Source organism: Schistocerca serialis, chromosome 5 (assembly GCF_023864345.2).
Source record: "Schistocerca serialis cubense isolate TAMUIC-IGC-003099 chromosome 5, iqSchSeri2.2, whole genome shotgun sequence".
Classification (NCBI taxonomy): Eukaryota; Metazoa; Arthropoda; class Insecta; order Orthoptera; family Acrididae; genus Schistocerca; species Schistocerca serialis.
Window position 1 is genome coordinate 607,638,491 of NC_064642.1, and position 24,363 is coordinate 607,662,853.

At 43.4% G+C, this 24,363-nt stretch overlaps 1 protein-coding gene across 2 annotated transcripts in view; it reads right to left on the minus strand.

The window, feature by feature from the left end:
- The window catches only part of LOC126480777 (protein cycle), a 1,000,752-nt gene that overhangs the window by 253,658 nt on the left and 722,731 nt on the right, over positions 1 to 24,363 (minus strand). The window contains exon 1 of one of the 2 annotated variants that reach the window (XM_050104078.1): positions 18,639 to 18,899. The exons of the other annotated variant lie outside the window; for it this stretch is intronic. Coding sequence (XP_049960035.1) covers positions 18,639 to 18,862 — 224 coding nt within the window. The 5' untranslated portion in view covers positions 18,863 to 18,899. Of the gene's footprint in view, positions 1 to 18,638; positions 18,900 to 24,363 lie in introns of those variants that run through there. 2 annotated transcript variants of the gene reach the window in all.

Sequence of the window (24,363 nt, forward strand, 5' to 3'; positions counted from 1 at the left end):
GACAATCTCCGTTCCTTCCACATTAACAATGTAAGTGCAGACCAAATGTGGCTTGTATTCAAAGAAATAGTAGTGACAGAAATTAAGAGATTTATACCAAATAAATTAACAAATGGCCGAGCTGATCCTCCTTGGTACACAAAACGGGTCAGAGCACTCTCGCAGAAACAACGAAAAAAGCATGCCAAATTTAAACGAACGCAAAATCTCCGAGCTTGGCGATCTTTTCCACAAGCTCAAAATTTAGCGGGGACCTCAATGCGAGATGCTTATAATAGTTTCCACAACGAATATTTGTCTCGAAACCGGGCAGAAAATCCAGAGAGATTCTGGTCGTATGGGAAGTATGCTAGCGGCAAGAAACAATCAATGCCTTCTCTGCGCGATAACAATGGAAATACTATCGGCGGCAGTGCTGCCAAAACGGAGTTACTAAACACAGCCTTCCGAAATGCCTTCACCAAAGAAGACGAAGTAAGTATTCCAGAATTCGAATCAAGAACGGCTGCCAGCATGAGTAACATACAAGTAGATATCCTCGGAATAGTGAAGCAACTCAAATTATTTAATAAAAGCTCAAGTATTCAGGTATAGGTCGTACACCATTTAGGTTCCCTTCAGAGTATGCTTATACAATAGCTCCATACTTAACGATCATATACATTCTCTCGCTCAATGAAAGATCCGTACCCAAAGATTGGAAAGTTACACAGGTCACACCAATACTCAAGAAAGGTAGTAGGAGTAATCCAATAAGAAGCCCGTCCGGTTTGCCGTGCGGTCTAACGCACGGATACAAAGGAACAGTTGACCTGGTGGGACTCCATAGCACGCAACTCTTTTGGACAATAATTTTTAGGACAGTGGTTCTCAACCTTCCTGAGTCTATTAACATTGACTGCAGTCAGACGTTGGATAGTACCCACCACCCAGACGTTGGGTAGTATAACCGCCACTCACTCTTCTCCCCCCCCCCCCCCAGTCAATAAACTTAGCGCCTAACTAAACTTTAGAATGAAAAAGAATTGTTTTTGAACGCTTTTATTTTCTAAATGATGGAAGATAAATGATATCTAGTTTTCGTTGGTGTTTTATTAAACCCCAAAGTAACGAGTTAATGAGACAGTTGCTACCGCTTAATGCTAACAACATTCCATTTATACACTGAAGAGCCAAATAAACTGGTACACCTGCCTAATGTCGTAAAGGGCCCTCTGCGAACACGCAGAAGTGCAGCAACACGACGTGGCATGGACTCGACTAATGTCTAAAGTAGTGCTGGAAGGAACTGACACCATCAATCCTGCACGGCTGTCCATAAACCGTAAGAGTACGAGGGGGTGGAGATCTCTTCTGAACAGCACGTTGCAAGGCATGCCAGATATGCTCAATCATTTTCCTGTCTGGGGAGTTTGATAGCCAGCGTAAAGTGTTTAAACTCAGAACAGTGTTCCTGGAGCCACTCTGTAGCAATTCGGGAAGTGTGTGTTGTCGCACCGTCCTGCTGGAATCGCCCAAGTCTGTCAGAATGCACAACGGACATGAATGGATGCAGGTTATCATACAGGATGCTTACGTACGTGTCACCTGTCAGAGTAATACCTAGACGTATCAGGGTTCCCATATCACAACAACTGCACACGCCCCACATCATTACAGAGCCTCCACCAGCTTGAACAGTCCTTTGCTGACATACAGGGTCCATGCATTCATGAGGTTGTCTTCAAATCAGTATACGACCATCTGCTCGATACAATTTGAAACGAAACTCGTCCGACCAGGCAACGTGTTTCTAGTCGTCAACAGTCCAATATGGTTGTTGACTGGCCCAGGCGAGGCACAAAGCGTTGTGTTGTGCAGTCAACAAGTGTACACTAGTGGGCCTTCGGCTCCGAAAGTCCATATCGGTGATGTTTCGATGAATAGTTTGCACGCTGAGACTTGTTGATGGTCCAGCATTGAAATCGGCAGCAGTTTGCGGAAGAGTTGCACTTTTGTCACCTTGGACTGTACTCTTCAGTCGTCTTTGGTCCCGTTCTTGCAGGATCTTATTCCGGCCGCAGCGATGTCGGAAATTTCATGTTTTACCGGATTCCTGATATCGATTGTACACTCGTGAAATTATCGTACAGTAAAATCCCCACTTCATCGCTACCTCAGCGATGTTGTGTCCCATCACTCGTGCGTTGACTATACCACCACGTTCAAACTCACTTAAATCTTGATAACCTGCCATTGTAGCAGCAGTAACCTATCTAACAACTGCGCCAGACACTTCTTGTGTTATATAGGCGTTGCCGACCGCAGCGCCGTATTCTTCCTGTTTACATATCTCTGTACTTGAATATGCATGCCTGTACCCGTTTCCTTTGCGTTTCCGTGTATTTATAGAAAGATGATTCTCAGCGCATTGCGAGTGCTACCTACAACTCCTCCTCAGAACAGAACATTATCAGCATTCATGGTAGGTATTTATTACAAAACGTTCTTCCTCTGCACCACTGCTCTCCGTAGTGACACCTGCTTCATTCTCACGCTTCAACCCTATTTTAAAATCAATCAAGTCAAACTGATTGTGTATCACTAGATTCCTGGGCTCCTTACCCCTGAAATGCTAGAAATTGGAAGACTAGGCTGCCATTGTTTTGCTTCTGACCACTGCCGCACAGCAGCTATTACATAATTACAGTTGCGTTGTGATCTCAATTAGATCGTTTATTGTAGCGAAGTGAATAATGAAGCAGTTTCTTGTCCATTGTGGGGACTACATACAACTCGGAGAAGACATTTAAGCATTTTACTGTCGCAGATGGATGATACAAGGTATATGTACAATAGGTGGACTATGTGATGAACAAGAAAGCTGTAGTTCATACATACTTTTCACAAGCTGTAACCTCCACAACATAGTCTCACGCGTTAAACCTAATATTTGAAGAAAAAATGTAATTATTGGAAACTTATGTAATCAGTATTGTAGTTTTACGAAATACTGAAGATAATAATCTGTTGAAAGTAATTAAATTTCGAGACCTAAACACTGCTGATCCCTTTCTTGTTTAACCCTTAGCAATTTTTTTTACTCTTCAGGGGGTAATTCCCCCGGGTTGGGAATGACTGTTTTAGGAGGCCAACAGAATCTTCCGCGATCGTTTGCCCTTATTCTATACCAAATTCCTAATTACTCATGACTTTTACTTTCTTAAAGTAACTCTGCAAATATTTTAGGAACGCTCAAGCTATTTATATTGTTTTTCCAATCCTACACTCGTCAGCAGTAAGGTTGGGGAACGGGGGAAGCGACTCTGGCCTGATGCACAGAAACGTTTCCACTTTAAACTGTAGGTACTCAGCGAAAACTGAGGGGAAAGTGATTTACACTAGTCGAGCGAGATTTTATTCTAGTTGATAAAGGTCCGTATTAATCGATTTTCAGCAGCACGTTGAAGTTTTGAGTCGAGCGTTCAGCTATGCTCAGAAAAGTATAAAAAGAAATGTGGTTACAAGATACTTGGCTGTGCGCTTGGACCAGAAATAAAACATCTGAAAACAGCAGAAGGAAGGGCATCAGAAGTACTCCATAAACTTGCCACGATAAACACAGCCAATTACAGATTTCCCATTACTATAAGAACATTCCATTACGCTCTCTTGGAGTCAACAATATACAAAGGGCGCTCAAAAAGTTTTGCACAGTCGTCTCTAATTATTTTATTTTTTGTAGGAGGAGAATTAAATATTTTGTGAACATATTTGGAACATTTAGCAAATAAGTTGGTTATAAAAGTATTGTCTTTAATTTACAGGTGAGCCATAATGGACCATGAAGCAGATGCCAGGTTGCGACAACGGTCAGTGATGGAGTTCCTCTTCAAGACCGGCGATGACTCTGCCACATCGATTCACAGGAAGTTGCTCCCTGTTTATGGGGAGGACACGGTGGATCGCAGCAGTATCCAGAGGTGGTTGTAGAGGTTTAAAGAAGGTGATTTCTCTCTACTGGAGAAAATTCACGATGCGGTAGACCATCGACGGCAGTGAGTGATGTGAATGAGGAGACCATACATCAAATCATCCAAAATGGCAGATGTGTGACGACACGACAGCATGCTGAAATGACTCGTTCGTCATTGGGTAGTGTGGTATCACTGGTACAGTCACTAGGGTACAGAGAATCTGTGCATGTTGGGTGCCTAGATTATTGACAAGAGAAATGAAAACAATGAGAAAGAATGTGTGCCAGGGTCTCATGAAGACCTTTACTGAAGTGTGGAAACAGTGTTTTGACGGCGTCATTACCCAGGATGAAACATGGTTTGAACAGTTCAAATGGTTCAAATGGCTCTGAGCACTATGGGACTTAACTTCTAAGGTCATCAGTCCCCTAGAACTTAGAACTACTTAAACCTAACTAACCTAAGGACATCACACACATCCATGCCCGAGGCAGGATTCGAACCTGCGACCGTAGCGGCCGCGCGGTTCCAGACTGTAGCGCCTTTAACCGCTTGGCCACCCCGGCCGGCGTTTGAACAGTTCTCGGGTATCCGATCGGGTAGCGTCGTAATTTCTCCACAATATTTCGGCAGACGTACACGCTGCCATGGTTGTTTTTGTCCGAACCTGAGAACAAAACCCAATCCATGGAGTGGCGTCATCTGGGTTCCCCTAGGAAGAAGAAACCAAGACTTTCACGAACAGCAGGCTGAAAGGCGATGGTCTCCTTCTTCTGGGATCAGTGTGGTGTCATTTGCATTGACTTTTTGGAACCTGACTCCACAATTAACCGGGACCGTTACTGTTTGTCATTGGACAAGCTGCGACGTGCCATCAAGACCCACAGACCGCAGCTTCAGGGTCAGCGGTTCTAGGCGCTCAGTCCGGAACCGCGCGACTGCTACCGTCGCGGGTTCGAATCCTGCCTCGGGCATGGATGTGTGTGATGTCCTTAGGTTAGTTAGGTTTAAGTAGTTCTTAAGTTATATGGGACTGATGACCACAGATGTTAAGTCCCATAGTGCTCAGAGCCATTTGAACCATCAGACTACACTATGTCAATGCCAAACCCCACACAGCCCTTATGAGGCAGGAGAAAATCAGGAACATGGTTGGAAAATTGTTCCTCATCCTCCCTACAGTCCGGACTTGGTTCCGTCTTATTTTTACCTCTTTGGTCGTCTGAAGGCCCACCTGCGCATTAAGACATTTGATAGTGAGAAATATCTTATTTCCTATGTCAAGCGATGGTGTAAAAGTCAATCCCCAGAATTTTACCAAAGTGCATGTACATCATGGAAAGAACGTTGGGCCAGATGCGTCACAGCTGATATAGGCTACATCGAGTAGGCTGAATGAACAGCTAAATGTTCCAAGTATGTTTACAAAAAATTTCATTCTCCTCCTGTAAAAATTAAAAAAATTAGAGACGACTGTGCAAAACTTTTTGAACGCCATTTGTATTTGCTGCCACCATATGGGCACATCGACATTGCACCGCGGCTAATACCACAGTGTAAGGCGCGGATAGAGGAGTGTGCGACTGTGTGGAGCTATCGGCACCACCTCAGTGGAGGTGCCCGGGATATAGCCTATTGACACAACTATTAAGAATCACGCAGAGGCTTAGTGGCTGAAAAGGAGCGGACCAGACACAGAAAGAGACCTCTTAGGGGTGGATATACACTAATCAGTCAAAACGTCATGACCACTGCCCACCGCGACGTCGGATGCCGACTGGTGGCATTGTTGGCACGTGACGCTGACAAAGGGTATATTATTATTACGCAGAGCTTGTGAACGAGTATCTCGAAAACGGCGAAGCTGGTCGAATACGGGCGTGCTACTGTCGTGAGCATCTACGGAAGGAGGAAGAAGAACAGTGAAACTGCAATTAGGCGCTAAATGGTTGGTCGTCCACGACTCTTCACAGAACGTGGACTTCGGAGGCTAGTTTGCTCTATAAGTGATCTGTGGCATCTCTGGCGAAAGAGCACAATGCTGGTGCACACACAATCGTTTCGGTGCACACCACACATCGCACATTGTCGAGCATGGAGCTCCACAAGAGACCACCCATTCGTGTCCGCATGTTGACCTAACAACATCGGCAGTTACGATTGCAGTGGGCACGGGACCATCGGTATTCCATCGTCAATCAATGGAAACGTGTCGGCTCTTCGAGTGAATCACATTTTTGCTATACTAGGTCGACGCTCGTTTCCAAAAACGCCGTCATCGAGGTGAACGGCGGCTCGAAACGTGCAGTGCGATACGGACGCAGGCTGGTTGGAGCAGTATTATGCTATGGCAGACATTCTCCTGCGCTTCCATGGGACCTGTGGTAGTAATCGAAGACCCGCTGACAGCTGCGAATCACCTACATCCCTTCATGCTTGATGTCTTCCCCGACGGTGACGTCATCTTTCAGCATATAATTGGCCGTGTCTCTGAGCCAGAACCTTACTACAGTTCCAATTTTGTTGTATGTTGTTCAAATGTGTGTGAAATCTTATGGGACTTAACTGCTAAGGTCATCAGTCCCTAAGCTTACACACTACTTAACCTAAATTATCCTAAGGACAAACACACACCCATGCCCGAGGGAGCAGCCGCACAGTCCATGACTGCAGCGCTCCAGACCGCTCAGCTAATCCCGCGTGGCACTACAGTTGCAATTTTGTCATATAATGACATGGTTGGAGACCGTGGCTGTTACTTGAAAACAAATGTTGATGGTGTTGAGACAGCAACCAGGCACAAATTTATTTTCAGTTCCTTCATTCAAAAGGTACCGTTACCGGTTTCAAATAATTACGATTCGTCTTCAGACGGTTTTCATGCTTTCATTAGCATATGTGATGCGTTTTTTACAGATTAATTGTCCTAAAATATAAATAATACATAATTATAAGCACGCCACACAGATGGTTGCGTTACAGATTCGCAATGGATGTGACTCGCATTGGATTTCACGAAAGTCACATTCAGTGCAAATCTGTAACGCAACCATCTGTGTTGCGTGCTTATAATTAGGTATTATTTATATTTTAGGACAATTAATCTGTAAAAAATGCACCACATGTTCTAATGAAAGAATGAAAATCGTCTGAAGACGAATCGTAATTATTTGAAACCGGTAACGGCACCTTTTGAATGAAGGAGCTGAAAACAAATTTGTGGCTAGCTCTCAACACCAACACTTGTCATACTACAGTGTTTGAGGAGCTATCTAGTGAACTCACATTGATGTCTCAGCGACCAAATTCGTACACAAATCAGCTGCCCGTTATTTACGCGAATAACATGACCTGTACGTAGACATCTAACGCCACATAACTCCACAAACCTATTAACAAACTGTTGGACCTCTGATAAGCAGAATAAATTATGTATTTCGTTCCACAGACTGTCAAACAAACTATTAAGCATGTGTTCAAAATGTTTTGGCTCATCAGTGTACAGACTTCGTGAGAGCTCAAAACTTGGAGCGTGAATTCATGGTGAAAGGAGTGGGCCAACGGCAAAAAGGCCCGTAGGACACATGCTTTCTTCTCTAACATCAGGAAGCGACTGAGTATGAAACATATCAATCCCAGCATGGGCATGATGCATTTCTTTACCGGCTACGCAAGCTAATATCGGTCACGAGGCTGATTTTGCCTGTCGACAGAGAGAGCCTCCATAACCTATACTTCTAATACACTACTGGCCATTAAAATTGCTACAACACGAAGATGACGTGCTACAGACGAGAAATTTAACCGACAGGAAGAAGATGCTGTGATATGCAAATGAGTAGATTTTCAGAGCATTCACACAAGGTTGGCGCCGGTGGCGACACCTACAATGTGCTGACATGAGGAAAGTTTCCAACCGACTTCTCATACACAAACAGCAGTTGACCGGCGTTGCCTGGTGAAACGTTGTTGTGATGCCTCGTGTAAGGAGAAGAAATGCGTACCATCACGTTTCCGACTTTGATAAAGGTCGGATTGTAGCCTATCGCGATTGCGGTTTATCGTATCGCGACATTGCTGCTCGCGTTGGTCGAGATCCAATGACTGTTAGCAGAGTATCGAATCGGTGGGTTCAGGAGGGTAATAGGGGACGCCGTATCACTAGCAGATGAGATGACAGGCATCTTATCCGCATGGCTGTAACGGATCGTGCAGCCACGTCTCGATCCCTGAGTCAACAGATGGGGACGTTTGCAAGACAACAACCATCTGCACGAACAGTTCGACGACGTTTGGAGCAGGATGGACTATCAGCTCGGAGACCATGGCTGCAATTACCCTTGAAGCTGCATCACAGACAGGATCGCCTGCGACGGTGTACTCAACGACGAACCTGGGTGCGCGAAAGGCAAAACGTCACTTTTTCGGATAAATCCAGGTTCTGTTTACAGCATCATGATGGTCGCATCCGTGTCTGGTGACATCGCGGTAAACGCATATTGGAAGCGTGTATTCGTCATCACCATACTGGCCTATCACCCGGCGTGATGGTGTGGAGTGCCATCGGTCACAGGTCTCGGTCACCTCTTGTTCGCATTGACGGCACTTTGAACAGTGTACGTTATATTGCAGATGTGTCACGACCTGTGGCTCTATCCTTCATTCGATCCTTGCGAAACCCTACATTTCAGCAGGATAAAGCACGACCGCATGTTATGCCTTTCTGGATACAGAAATTGTTCGACTGCTGCTCTGGCCCGCACATTCTCCAGATCTCTCACCACTTGAAAACGTCTTGTCAATGGTGGCCGAGCAACTGGCTCGTCACAATAAGCCAGTCACTATTCTTGATGAACTGAGGTATCGAGTTGAAGCTGCTGTACATGTACACGCCATCCAAGCTCTGTTTGACTCAATGCCCAGGCGTATCAAAGCCGTTATTACGACCAGAGGTGGTTGTTCTGGGTACTGATTTCTCAGGATCTATGCACTCAAATTGTGTGAAAATGTAATCACATGTCAGTTCTAGTATAATATATTTGTCCAATGAATACCCGTTTATCATCTGCATTTCATCTTGGTGTAGCAATTTGAATGGCCTGTAGTGTACGTGGTTGTTGGTCGCAGCAAATACGACTAGCAAACTCACACAACCACCTAACAGTCCAGATCTTGTGGACCGATGTCAACGATTGTGCAGACAGAATATCTACAGCGCTGCATAAAAAGTACGGTGCTTTCTGCGACGAGAGTACAGGCAGAAGGAAGCAGACAACAGTAGTAGTGGTGGTAGTGGTAGTAATGACAGAGGCACAGGTGAAGACTGAATGACAGCGGCACAGGTGAAGAGTGACAAACATAGAATAACGACTAAATCGTTCCCATACTGTCACAAAAATAGTTCATTAGATAGTAATATTAACTGATACTTAATGTCGTGTCGGACCTCCTTTTGCCAGGGTAGTGGGGCACCTCGACGTGGCACGGACTTAACAGGTCCCCTGCAGAAATATTGAGCCATGCTGCTGCCACCAGGTACAGCCGCTCATAACTCCGAAAGTGTTGCCGGGCCGGCGCAGGGTGTCGTGCACGAACTGACATCTCGATTATGTCGGGCGATTTGGGTGGCTAAATCATTGGCTCGAATTGTCCAGAATGTTTTTCAAACTAACCGCGAACAATTGTGGCCCTGGTGATATGGCGCATTGTCATCCATAAAAATTCCACCGTTGTTTAATGCAAATGGCCGCCAAGTAGCCGAACATAACCATTACCAGTCAATGATGGGTTCGTTTGAATCAGAGGACCGAGTTCATTCCACGTAACCACAGCCCACACCATTATGGATCCGCCACAGGCCTTCACAGTGCCTTGTTGAAAACATGGCCACACTCGAAACCTACCATCAGCTCTTACCAACTGAAATCAGGACTCATTTGATCATGCTACGGATTTTCAGTCGTCTAGGGTCCAGATACTACGGTCACGAGCTCAGGAGGAGCTCTGCAGGTGACTTCGTGCTGGTAGCAAGGCACTCGCGTCGTTCGTGTGCTGCCGTAGCCCTGTAACGCCAGATTTTGCCGTACTGTCTTAGGGGATACGTTCGTCGTACGCCCCGCGCTGATTTCTGTTGTTATTTCACGCGTGTTGCTTGTATGTTAGACCCGACAACTCTACGCAAACACCGCTGCTCTCGGTCGTTAAGTGAAGCCCTTTCGCCACTGACGGTGGTGAAAGATATTGCCAGATATTTCGTGTTCTCGGCACACTCTTGACACTGTGTATCTCGGAATGTTGAATTCCCTGACGATTTCCGAAATGAAAAGTCCCATGCGTCTCGCTCAAACTATCATTTCGCGTTCAGAGTCTGTTAATTCCCGTCGTGCGACTACAATCACTTTGGAAACCTTTTCACACGAATCATCTGAATACAAAAGACAGCTTCGTCGATGCACTGCGATTTGATACTTTGTGTACGTCATACTACCGCCATCTGTATATATGCATATCGCTATCCCATGACTTTTGTAAGATTACAAAAGTCATGGGATAGCGATATGCTATATTACAATGAGATTTCTCATTGTAATACAAATATAGAAATAGCCAACAGCACACGCTATCTCTAAAGTAGCTTAAAGTAGATATAGAACCACGCCATTTGAGGGTGACACGCTGAAAGTACTGATCAAGTTGTCGCCCTCGGATGGCGAGTAGTAGTAGATCGGGTATGTCTTTCTGATTTACTCTAACGATGGCGTTCTATCTATCTTCTTATCTTCCTAAATTCTTAACAAATAAATTGTTAATTGTAAACATTTCAGTTTTCTGATTCGCTTTAAATTTGCAAGTATCTGAAGTTGCAGCTTTGTTAAAATATTGTGTATGTGTACAATTTAATAAGGTGAAAACACGACCTGTCTTAGTCACTAGGTGGCAAGTAATTTGTAAATGGCAGCAGATAAAATAAACAAATAATAAGTAAGCTCATACAGTGGAATTGGTAGCTCACTGGCCACGAAAGGCAGGAACTTAGGTTCGAAGCTCTCTCTCTGGCGCAAACAGGTTGAACTTATTACAAGGGAACAATAAAAATGAAAGGCCGACAGAGAAATGCTTCAATTACAAAGCGAAAAAGGCAGGGCTGCAGTCTTTCTCCTCCATTGTGCAGTCTGTATATCTAAGAAGAAATCAAGGAAATCATGCATATCCAAGCAATGAAGGAATCCCTGTATCTGTATTACTAGACGGCTAAAGCGGTTTCAGTTGCAAGTTACCTATCTAACGGCGGACGAGGGGAAATATTAATGCGATTTTCAGTATTTCAGTTGACTACTGATGGAATTTTAAATTTAAAAACGTTTTCTCAAACGACTTACTAAGAGGTAATCTTAAGTTAAAGATTTAACACAATAAATCATGCATTAAAGTTAGAAACTGAGTATGTGTCTTGAGGCAGGGTGCCTCACGCCGCGCAAATTACCCAAACTGTATTCACCCATTATTTGAGACAGAGCACTTAGCTGCTTCCAACGAACACACAGTTTCAAACCTATTCCAAACTTTTATCACTGACAGCCTCCACAGAATAATGAAAGAAAAAAGTTTATCGCTTACTACTCCTTCTCTATGCATGCAGTAAAATTTCAGCATCAGCGATGACGTTTTAACTTATTACTTCTTTACCTCAAACTCTATTTGCAATACATTTTGTAGACATTATCTGCATATACAACTCAACGTACCTGCAACGTTAAATCTTTGTACGATACATATTTCAGGAGATATGACATCATAAACATTGAGATGCGTCAGAAACTAGCTTTTTTTAAAACGGAATTCGATCCCCAAATAATAATTCTGATATCAAAGACGAAATAAAAAGAAATCAAAGATTCCTACATTTAACTAAAATTCAATGTGAAAGAAAAACAATAATAAAGTTTCGCTGATTACATTGTTATTATCTATAAAAGTGGAGAAGAAAAGAAGAACTGCAGGGCTTGTTGAATGCAGTGGACAGTTAGCTGAGCACAGAAAATGATTATCAACAAACCTAAACAGCAGAATGGGGAACCACAGGGAACTTTAATTAAAGGAATTATGTTGTCTTGGAAACAAAGTAATACAAATCTAGCACAGAAAAAGAGAGCAATTCTTCCCCATAAAGAATTGTTTTCTTTTTATGTGAAAACGTTCAGTTAAAGTTCCACGTGGTTCCCCATGTGGTGGTTCCCAATTGTGATGGTTCCCCATAAAAAGTCTACTAGGCCTTGATTGATAGATTTGATTTGATTTGAGCATGGAGATAAAAATAACGGTGTTCTTGGCCCACTATTGACAGCACCGAAACTGAGTTCAGAGTGGGGTTTCGCTCCCTGTGAATCTTACCGCCAGCCAGTACCCTTAAAGAGTAATAGGACGACCCTTTATTAGTTCCTTATTACGCAAGATGATGGGCATTTCCTGTGTCTTTTGACCTCCAATTCTTCGCATTGGGCGATTAGGGCTGGTGACCTCTCATCCCTCTCACAACATAGTCTACACCTACACACCCATCGTGTGTACGTGTTTATTTAAAATTCCCATGGCCAATGATGAGTTCTAACAGAAATTTAATCTATTTCCTGTTGAAGTTCAGGATTGTGGAACTTCTCTTGAGAGATAGCTTTGTCATCATTAGCTTTCCCCTCTTTTTTCATCGTTGTCCAATATTCTACGTAGGTTTGATTTTACCATCGCCTCAGTGATGGTGAGGACGAGTTCCGCTCTAATAAATGGAGTCGTTGCGCTGTCTTCTGCAACGATCTCTGATCTCGTTGCGGGGCTGACTGAGATTTCTGAGTTGCTTGACTGTCTGAATAAATGTTGCTGCTTCAATCTTTGTACCAGCTTTGCAAATTCTCCTCCGTGCACACCCGGATAGCAGATATTTCCGCCTGCAATACCGTGGCCAACTTCCCTAGAAAGACGTCGCTCTGTAGCCTCCTAGACTGTATCTCAGCGCTATCGTTTGTTTTCGGACCGTCAGTGAACCAGACTGTCTGCTGAACGGTGTCGTCCTTCGTTCTGCTACTGTTCCCTGCGTCCGAACGTTACACTGAAAGATTTATTGAATTAGCTGGAATCTATTTTATGGTCAGCCAGCACTTCCCGGCTAAGCAGGCCTTCTAGGCCTTAATATGAGAAAAAAATAAATTCTGAGAGTATACATATGGCGTACGGCATTGTACGGAAGTGAAACACAAACTGTGGGAAAACTGGAAAACCGATCACCGAAACGTTTGAGATATAGTGGGCCGCTGGAAAATAAGTGGACTGATAAGAAAAGAGGTGGGGTTCGCAAAAACTGACTAGAAGAGTGGTCAGGATAGTTGTTTATGTCTACAAGAGTGAGCCCTAGAGGGCTAAAACGAATTAAATTGCGATGTGAATGTAGAGTCACTCGTTTCACATCATTATGATACATCGTGCAAATGACTAATGAAACTATCTAAAGTAAGCTTAGAAGTTTGAAAAGTTGCAGGAACAATGAACCACGCTTCATTTAAATGAGCTTTTACAAACTGTAGCTCCGAACCAATGGGAATTACGTGAAGACAGTAGACGTCAGTCATGAACAGTCGACATTCGACATTAGTTGTTTGTCGTACATACGATTAAAATCTAAGTAATAATGTCTAATGCACCTCCTAAGCAAATAAAACGGCTATGTGTTTACCTAGAAAGATGAGAAACGAAATATGCATGGCTAGCATGAGTCAGTAACAATTCGTTCCACTCGAAGCACGGAAGTTGTAACTTCATAGTCACAATTGTCATAATTTTATATTTAATCTTTAAGAATGACAAGAAACTGTTGACTGAAGTGAAAGAAATAAATAAATACCATTTTATCACATATTAGCGTCATGATAGAATTTATTTGAAAATTACTGAAATAAACCATAATTCTGCCTTAAGCTTATGGAAACCTCCATGCATAGTATTGGTGTGTCTATAAATGATGACAAGCTCTGTACTTTGCATTTGGTGGTGATGGTCATTTTTGCAGAGTATGAAGATGACGTGCACTACAGGGATAGAAAGTTGTATTGAGACTATCGAAAACTAAACCATTAATTTAGGGATAACGGATGTATTTAGTTAATGGAAGTGTGAGTCAAAACCTGCCGTTTTGGGGTAATTAGGACTGTGGGCTCCTATAAATATTTGGGAGCCATTATTAACAAAAATAGATCCAGTAAAAGCGAAATTAAGAATCTCATTGGCCAAGGTAGACAAGCAATCTAAAAATTAAGTGAAATTTTATGGAGCACACATATTAGGTCAGAAACGACGATTAGAACATTTAAAACAGTTATACAAAATTTAGCAACGTATGAAGCAGAAAAATGGTAAATAACTGAAAGAACTACGAGGAACTTATTGTCAGTGGAGAAGGGATTCTGGAGGTGTCGATGTAGGTTTACATCTACGTAAGAGAATGAAGCTAGGCACAACTGCAGCGGAAGCGATTGAGAGGGTACGAGTATGTATGGCGTTTGGGCTGGTACAGAGGATCTAAGACGACGAGGGAATGAATTACAGATAAGGAGCTCTGTAGTATTTACAGGGCTGCATTTGTCACATATATTTTCAAAGAAATCCTTGTAAACGTCGAAGAAGAAACCCTCATGAATGGAGAGAAGTTGAACAGTATCCGCTATGCTTATTATATTGCAATATTTGCTGATAACTTGAATAGTCTGTAACAACTTGAATCCCGAATCAATAAAAATAGTGAGCGTTATGACCTAGAAATCAACAGAATTAAAACAAAATTAACGGTCATCAGCGACAGAGACACACTCATCTGTCATCTAAACATTGCCGTGTGACGTACGCAGCGGTTAGCACGTTGGACTCGCATTCGGAAGGACGACGGTTCAACTCCGAGTCCGGACATTCAGAATTAGGTTTTCCTTGATTTCCCTAAAACGCTCCAAGCAATTGCCGATTTCCTTCCCCATCCTTAAAACAATTCAAGTTCCTGCTCCGTCTCTAAAGACCTCGTTGTCGATGGTACGTTAAACGCTAACCTTCCTTTCTTCCTTCTTTTTCATCAAAACATTAATGGTAAACTTATTGAACAAGTACACATTTCTGGGAACTAATATCAACAACTAGTCGGATAACTAGCAATAAATTAAAGTTCGTATTGAGAAAGCCAGAGCTTTGTCTTGTGTTTAGGAGCCATCACCTCCAAATCGAAACAAAAGATTCGTGCGTTACTACACGTTTGCCATCCTCTTCTACGGAACTGGAGGTGGCGGTCAAACGACTTGAGGTATTTGAGGTGTGGCTGTACAGGAGAATGCTAAAAGTGCCAGAGACAGATAACATTACTAATAACGAAATTCTTCGCAAAATGAGGAAAGATAAAGAAGTTCTATACACAGTAAAATGTAGTAAACTAAAATATCTCGGACACGTAGTGAGAGAAGGAAACAGTCGTAAACTGCTGCAGAATACTCTTCAAGGAAAGACACTTAGTAAAACAGGGTGACAAAGAAGAACGTATTGGCTCGCCTGCAAGGTGAACAGCTGTACTGCAAACGGCTGCTCGGTGTGTGAAACAACGCTGCAATGAAACTTCCTGGCAGATTAAAACTGTGTGCCCGACCGAGACTCGAACTCGGGACCTTTGCCTTTCGCGGGCAAGTGCTCTACCAACTGAGCTACAGAAGCACGACTCACGCCCGGTCTCACAGCTGTACTTCTGCCAGTATCTCGTCTCCTACCTTCCAAACTTTACAGAAGCTCTCCTGCGAACCTTGCAGAGTGAAAATCTCATTCTGGGAACGCTGCAATGTTACGTAAATAAAAGTAAGATTTATATGTAAACTAACGTGAATGATAGTTTCCATGTAGTTACCTTTATACCGTACATACTAACGTTAATCTGGATAAAATATCAATAAAGCACTCTTGTAGTACTAAAACTATAACGTAAAATATGATTGGGACTTAGCAGTGCCGTCAGGTCCAGGACAGTGATTTCACATGCTGAGGTTACATTGACTTTTGGTTTCTTTCCTTTAATGTTTATAACTTTTTCAGTATTTCAGGACTTTTTGTAAATAAAATACATCCTTGCTGACGACAATATGGCATTTCATTTCACAAAAAACAGTAGAAATAATGCGTGACTTGTAAAACACTCATGAACTCCGTGAGATTTTTTCCTTTCAGGCTATGACTACATATTACAGACGAAGAAATTCGTACTCATCTAGCAAATTGGCCAGATGATGTTGATACACCATCTGAATGTAGTGATGATAGTGAAGATGAAATGATGCACGGTACTCCGCGGAATAGTAATGTAAAATCTCTTCAGGTGTGTGCTATTACTTCACAAAATCTTCACAGGACCTTCACAGAACCTGAACTAAGTGGTAATGAGGAAGGGGCAGACAATGAAGAAAATGTTCAAACTGTATCTCTTCAGGTATGTGGTAGTACTTCGCAGAATATCGTTTGACAATCATCCAGTTCACTTTCTTTCAAATTATCACGGAAATGAAGTATGCAATATACCCGGAACCCAAGAAGATTGAACGAAGATTGGAGAGGGGCACTGACATTTGTACAAGATTATAAAGAACACACGGGAGGTGTAGATAAAGACTGACATGGTGAGGTCTTCTTATGGAATATAAAGAAAGCGAAAAAAAGTATTGGTACAGACTTTTTATGCAATGGTGGAAATGACGCTTATGTATTCCTATATTTCATACTGTGTCCTAAAAGGGACAGTTCTATTGACTGATTTCAAATGTAGAAGAAATACATTTTGTCTACTCTCATTTGGGAAGCAACTGTCCAAAAAACGGGGATGATGGCCCAAAAATAATCAAAATTCTCCTCTTTCAACTCCACAGAAAGGAAAGACCGCCTTTACGGTTCCAAAAGAGGTGCGTTTTCAGAATACACCATCTTATCGGCCACCATCTGTCAATTCACGAGGTAGATGTGAACTTTGCTCATCTACAAAGGTGGAATCTAGACGCCCTTCATAGAGTTCAGAGAGTAGTATTTTTATGTGTTCATGAAAAAACTGTTTTTATGCCATCAGAAGTAATAATCGCAGCTGGATGATTATTTTGGGACTACTCAGTTCCTTAACGTACTTCGTCTGTATAATCCTGTCGGGAGTCTCTGGACATTTTATGCATTTTATTAGTAATAAATTTGCATCATTTTCTAACTAAAATAATTTGCTATTAATTACTAACTGTTGAAGTATTAAAGTAAAAACTTTGAGCCCTGATTGTATATGTTTTAAAAACCATTCAAAGGCGAAGCCGGTTTCAACAGTCTTTGCTGTCATCTTCAGATTTCAAACATCTTTTAGTAGTAAAATATGGTCGTTTTACGCTGGACCTCGTGCACAAGATGTGAAGTGGGTAAAACTCAACACATTATAAATGTTTGTCATCGCTAAATTATTTTTAAAAATACAAAGAACCTTGTGCAAAAGGCCACGTCTATATACATGATGACAAACGTTTATAATGTGCTGAGTTTTATCCACTTGACATCTTGTGCATGTGGTTCAGCGTACAATGAACATGTTTTGCTGCAAAAAGATGTTCAAGACCTGAGTATGACAGCAAAGACTGTTGAAACGTTGTCTTAAATTAAAAAATATATAGCGGGTGATCAAAAACTCAGTATAAATTTGAAAACTTAATAAACCATGGAATAATGTAGATAGAGAGGTAAAAGTTGACACACATGCTTGGGAATGAAATGGGGTTTTACTAGAAAAAAACAAAACAAAAACACAAAGTGTTGCTAGACACGTGAAAAATCTCTTGCGCGCGTCGTTTGGTGGTGATCGTGTGCTCAGCCGCCACTTTCGTCATGCTTGGCCTCCCAGGTCCCCAGACCTCAGTCCGTGCGATTATTGGCTTTGGGGTTACCTGAAGTGGAAAGTGTATCGTGATCGACCGACATCTCCAAGGATGCTGAAAGACAACAACGGACGCCAATGCCTCACCATAACTCCGGACATGCTTTACAGTGCTGTTCATAACGTTATTCCTCGACTACAGCTATTGTTGAGGAATGATGGTGGACATATTGATCATTTCCTGTAAAGAGCATCATCCTTGCTTTGTCTTACTTTGTTATGCTAATTATTGCTATTCTGATCAGATGAAGCGCCATCTGTCGGACATTTTTTGAACGTATGTATTTTTTTGGTTCTAATAAAACACCGTCTCATTCCAAGTATGTGTGTCTACATTATTCCGTGATTTATTCAGTTTTCAAATTTATACTGACCTTTTGATCACCCGGCATGTTTTGTACGACCTTGGCTTTTGAATGGGTTTTAACAATTAAAACAAATCACCCGTCAATACTCTCATAAAGAGAAAATTCAATTGTATGTTTTACAAGTACAGTAAATAAAGGGTTTATGAAATAACAACTGATCGGCAAGAAGTTTGAAGTTATCATTGGAGTCTCGTATTGGGCTGTTGTAGATGTTTGGCAATACTACATTGGAGACCAGTAAAGAGTCAGCTTCACTGTCCTCTATTGCAACGTCACCTGCATGTCTAAATTTACAGGAACGTTGCGCAGCCTGCGTGGAGACAAACAAGTCAGGGACGCGCCGGAGGTACTCACTCGGATACGACGGACAGGTCGTAGTAGACGGGCTGCGGGGACATCTGGTGCTGGTGGTGGGGCTTGTGTGCGCGGCCGTACAGTTGGTGATGCTGTTGCTGCTGCTGGTGCTGATGCTGTTGATGCTGGTGGTGATGATGCTGGTGATGGTGGTGCGGCTGCAGCAGGCGCGGGAACGCCGGCATGTCGCCCGCGCCGCCGCCTCCGGCGTACGCGCCGGCCATGGGGCGGTGGCTGTGGTGTTGTTGGGGCCGGCGCCGCTCAGCGCCAGGGGCCTAGGCCGCCTCCGGGCCCGCCCGCCGCCTCCGCCACCACCGCCGCCCCCGGGACTGCGCCCACGCCGCCCCCGGGTCTCGTCGCACCTGTCCGCCCCCTGTCCGTACCCATCACTGCCGGCCCGCACGCACCTTCCAGCGCAGTTCCGGTCGCACTTCACAACACGTCACCAGTTGCCTCTGTCTTTCACCCAACACCACCTCCGGAAAAACTCTTCACCGAGAGAACAATAAGCCCCCGTCTACCTTTGACGATATCTCCAGTCGTCAGTCTGAAACGGTCTCATGAATCCACTGCTCCAAAAACAGAGAAAGCCGTTTTGCATCACCAGTATCCGGGTTCAATATAACGCTAACGAAGTAGTCCAGACACACCACAAATCGATCGAATTAATAGTCCACAACGAAGAAGAAGCACTGGGTCAAGTAGGGACTACACCAGATATCAAATGTTTTCACAGATGCATGCCATGGAAATGTTGGGAAGTAATATAAGGGTCCACTCGTTCAGAAGGTGAATTCTTGAAATTTTACTACTGGGATCAGGGAGATACACTGTCACTTTGTCCTTAATTTACCATTTTCTGGTCATCTATTTACACATCACGGCTCGAATTGTGGATGCTGTGTTTCGGTGATCGTCGAGGCTGAGAGTACGACCGCTGGAGTAAGGAACTCGCTGTTCTTCTCGATGAACGACGAAGGCAGTAGTGTCACTGATCACAGCGATTTAGACAATCATGCGACGTACGTAACAGCTGGGTATCGTTTCGTTTGCGCATGCTGCTATCAGCAGTTTTGGTCCTCCACGAGGCGAGCAGCGTTAGCGATCTGTGCGACACGTGCTGACAGCTCCACTCGCATTCCACTCTCCACCGAATGCCGGCCGGTCCACATGTGTCGATCAGTCTGCACCTCCAGCACGCACCGTGAAACGACGTATCCTCAGTTCGGGATTAGTTCCACGACATCAGCATTTCACAGTACGTCAGAGTCATCTGCTGAGAAGATCTTCGCTTCCGAAACTGGAAGCATAACAAAGAGCGTCCTTCTGTTAACGTGTACCGAAATCGCAGGAATATAATTTGCAACCCCCGTAGGCAATACGCTGCTGTTTGCGAATTATTCGGGTCAAGCGCACCAGTTAATAGAAACGGTAACACTGTACGGCAAGTCTCCACAATTGTTATCGCGATATTTGAGCTTGTGGTGCCGGGTCGTCAACTATTCCGTTTTTGACGAAGGGAATTCATGGCACTGTACGTCTCCGAAAGTTTCACTTTCGTTTTGAACACGGTCGCAATGCGAGGCAGATCCGCCGGCAGCGCGCGGTGTTTGGCCCGGCACAACGCGCAGGAAACGAGTGCCGTGGGGTTGACACGTGCCGAAGGGAGCGACTTTGTTTACGCGGTCGCCACCTAGAACTGCGCGCGACCGCAGGGCACGGCTGCCGAGAGCACGCCGGCCAATCAGCGCGCGCCGCACCTGTTGCCACTCCCCTCCACCGGCAGCTGGTCGCGCGTGCGCCCTCCGAGTCAACACCCCTCCGTGTCCTAGCGCCCTCCCCAATTTTATCGCGTCCTGCCTGTTGTCGGTAACAATACTGCCTGCTTCCGAGCGTTCGCATGGACACCTGATGTATCCAGACCCTGTTAATATGATTGTTCGATATCCTCATTAGATACCACTTACCTGTGGTTCTTCACAGCTCAGAAATCCTCCTTTACTAAACTTTTTTTGTGGGACTCGCTTTCTATAAGGCGTTCTTTCCGCAGATAGGATTAACCTTAATTATTTACGAAACTGAAAGGAAAATCAGAGTTTAACTTCCCGTCGATAACGACTTGATTAGCGACGGAGCGCAAGCCCGTATTAGGGACGGCTGGGGAAGGAAATCCGCCGTGCCCTTTCGAAGGAACCATTCCGGCATTTGCTTGAAGCGAATTGGGGAAGTCACGGAAAACCTAAATGTGTACGGCCCGACGGAGCTTGAATAGTCCTCTTTACGAATTCGGGATCCAAAGTGCTAACCACTGCGCCATCTCTCTCGGAATAAACGAAACTAACGGGTGACTAATTTCAACAAACAATAGTATGTTTTAGATCCTTTGGAGCCCACAGGCAAAAAAATTTTTTGAATGACAACAAACTCTCACAGTGACTTGTTAGTTGGATCCAAATGTCCTTTTATTTTGTATTTTCCACTACTGCTGAATTTCGACATTTAGCCATTTTCAGGAGTGAATATAACTGTACGTCTTGATCGGTATTTATATTTTTATCGATTAGATTTCATACATTTCAACACTTTTCGGCCACAGTCGTCATCACAGTCACATTTAAAATATCTATGGTATACGTGTGCGTGTGAGCTGAGATTATATACACTAATCGATATGTTAAATGTGGCTCTGATGTCAGCACTGGCCAAAACTCCTTAAGGTGTACAATTTTATATAAATAAAAATCTAAATAGCGACCAATAGGAACAGTTATATTGACTAGTGATAATGACTGCAGACCCGTAGTTATTAATAAATATTGACAGGTGTGTCGCGTAACACGTCAAGCGAACGTATTTGGGTCACAAACAAAACGTTCTTCTAGTCGCACATTGTCGGTTGATCGGACTTTAACGAGATGTCACAAAGCGTTTCCTCAATAGCTGTGACGTAACATGCCCTTGCAAGTACAGTATAAGCGCATACTGGACTAACTAGTTCTATTTCTCTGCGCTCTTTTACTTGCAAGTGGTATGTTACATCATAAGTTTTCAGGAATCTAGTGGTGACACGATGTTAATTTTTAAGTCCGGCCAATCCACTGAATGTTAACAACGCATGAGTAGAAAACTTTTACTGAGACACCAATGTGTCCCTTTGAGGCTACATACGATACACTTGAAAATCGCTACACATTCGAGCTGAGCAGCATTGGAAAATCGAACACACAAGGACATTTTAATCGAACCAGCGACAGCCTCTTTGACAGATTTTGGTTATACAGAATCGTTGCACTTTGGACAATGGACAATTTTTCTCAGCTGTGCAACCGGGTCTATTGTTAGTACTTTGAAAGTAACAAAACAAAATGTTCTATAAAAATTTCGAACATTTCTTCCATAGACGAGATAAGGGGCATCTCGCGCTAATGATGAACAGGAAGTCTGACAAATGATACATTGAGGTGCAAAATAATATCCGTACACGTCATACAGTGACTCAGATACACATGCACATACAGAAGAGGAGTATCAGTCAAACAGATCACACCTCCAAGTACGTTCTTGGAAATCCTGCCAATTATTCGACTACACAAACTGCTAACTGCCATAGAGAAGGACCGAACGTAGAGCACTGGGCTCATCTAGCCTAGCAAATAGGAATGGTCACGTGACATCCGCATAACGCTGCTGTTTACATTTTGTGCTAAGACCGAAGCGTCAATATTGCACATATTTTTCCTTTTCTTACATATCTGATTATTAGTGACAGCAATGGTGAGTAATGGTCGCTGATGGGAAAGCAAACTAAAATAATTTACGTCAAAGTGGAAAAAAAGAAAACTTAGGAGCAACCTTACATCGAACTCAGATCACCTGACCTTGCTATGTGTGTTCATGACAAATATCCTGTTCTGCGCATTAGGAACACAAGTATTTCTACTCTGTGCTAAATATCACAGAGAAAGATGGTTCGTTTCGTGTTTTTTTGTGGTTTTCTTACGCTGGTGCTAGAACTTGGCTATCCTGTTTGTCTGTAGCAGTCCCTCTTATGTTATTATACAGGAAATGCATTTCCTTTGTGTTGTAATAGTACCACGTAACTGCGCTGCAAATAAAGGTTTTTTCGGCAGCTTAAACAAATGGATATTAGACTTAAATGGAAAAAGAATTCTGTAGCTTAGTGTCGCTCACCCGTATGCACTTTAATCTTGTACGCTCTCGGATTTCTCGTCACTATTATTGATAGATTTACATTATTGTTAGTAGGTCCCTGTACAGAAAAATCGAATCTTTTACATCCATGAGGTTCGGCATATACCTTCGTTGGGTTACGAGTATCTCGTCAAAAGCGCCGGCCGTTGTGGCCGAGCGGTTCTAGGCACTTCAGTCCGGAAACGCGCTGCTGCTACGGTCGCAGGTTCGAATCCTGCCTCGGGCATGGATGTGTGTGATGTCCTAAGGTTAGTTAGGTTTACGTAGTTCTAAGTCTGGGGCACTGATGACCTTAGATGTTAAGTCTCATAGTGCTTCGAGCCATTTGAACCATTGTTTCGTCAAAAGCGGGACCCAACTCAACTATTTCGACTGTGCAGTACATACTCTGTCCGGTCGTTAAGAGAGCGTTCTACATATGCTTTTCAGTTTTCGACGAATAGTCTTGCTAGGTACCGCACAGCACGTAATATACTGCTATTAACACTTGGAAAATCCACTGTTTTGTAAGAAAATGCTGCCCTACCCTAAATAAGTATCCCGCAGAGACTGTAATGACCAAATTCAGTAGGCCTAAGTATACAGCCAGCCTCTTCCATCTGTGAATGGTGTCGGTGAGACGCTGAGGGCAAGTAATAATGGTGTAAGCAAGCTTCGAGAAGAAGGTGAATGTCCATTCTGCTTCGATCTCACTGAAGCTGCTGTTAGATTTACCGCGTCAAAAACGCCTATCTAGCTGGGACGCTGCTGCCTACCTTGTTTGACAGCAGCATGAATGTTGTTGATAGTTGCTTACCGTCCAATTGGGTCGTACAGCAATGTGTTTCTAGGGCAAAGCGAATACAGATGTTTGCTCGTTGTTTCCGTCCATGTCACACCCAGCTCCGACGAGGCACAAAATACGTCTCTTGTCGCTGGTAAAGGCCGAAGAAACTCCTAATTGATGCGAACATGTCCTTACAAGCACTCCTTCTGCGACGGTCAAACTGAAACAGCGAACTGAACTCGTAAACAAGAAGCCCATAGTACACTGCAATTAGCAATTTGTCTGCTACTGATCTGCGGATTAGCCGCGACAGCAGCTAAAACACATCCGGACACTTGGATGATGTCGTCCAGGATACCGAGAAGCATATATAGCACACGCGCGTTGGGCATTTTGATCACAATAGCCATACACCAACACGATATCGATCTTTCTCCCATTGGTAAACGGTCCATTTTAACACAGATAATGTATCACGAAGCAAATACCGTACGCACTGGCGGAATGTTACGTTATAGCACGTATTTATACGTTTGTGATTATTACAGTGTCCATCTATCACAAAGCGAAAAAAGTGGTCCAACTATTCATATTTCTTTACGTGCTATACCAATATGTAATAAAAAATGGAGGGTCCTATTAAAAAAAAAAAAACGCAGTGATATCCGTTTGACCTATGGCAGCGCCATCTAGCGGGCCAACCATAGCGCCATCTGGTTTCCCCCTTCAAGCTAGCCAAGTTTCGTT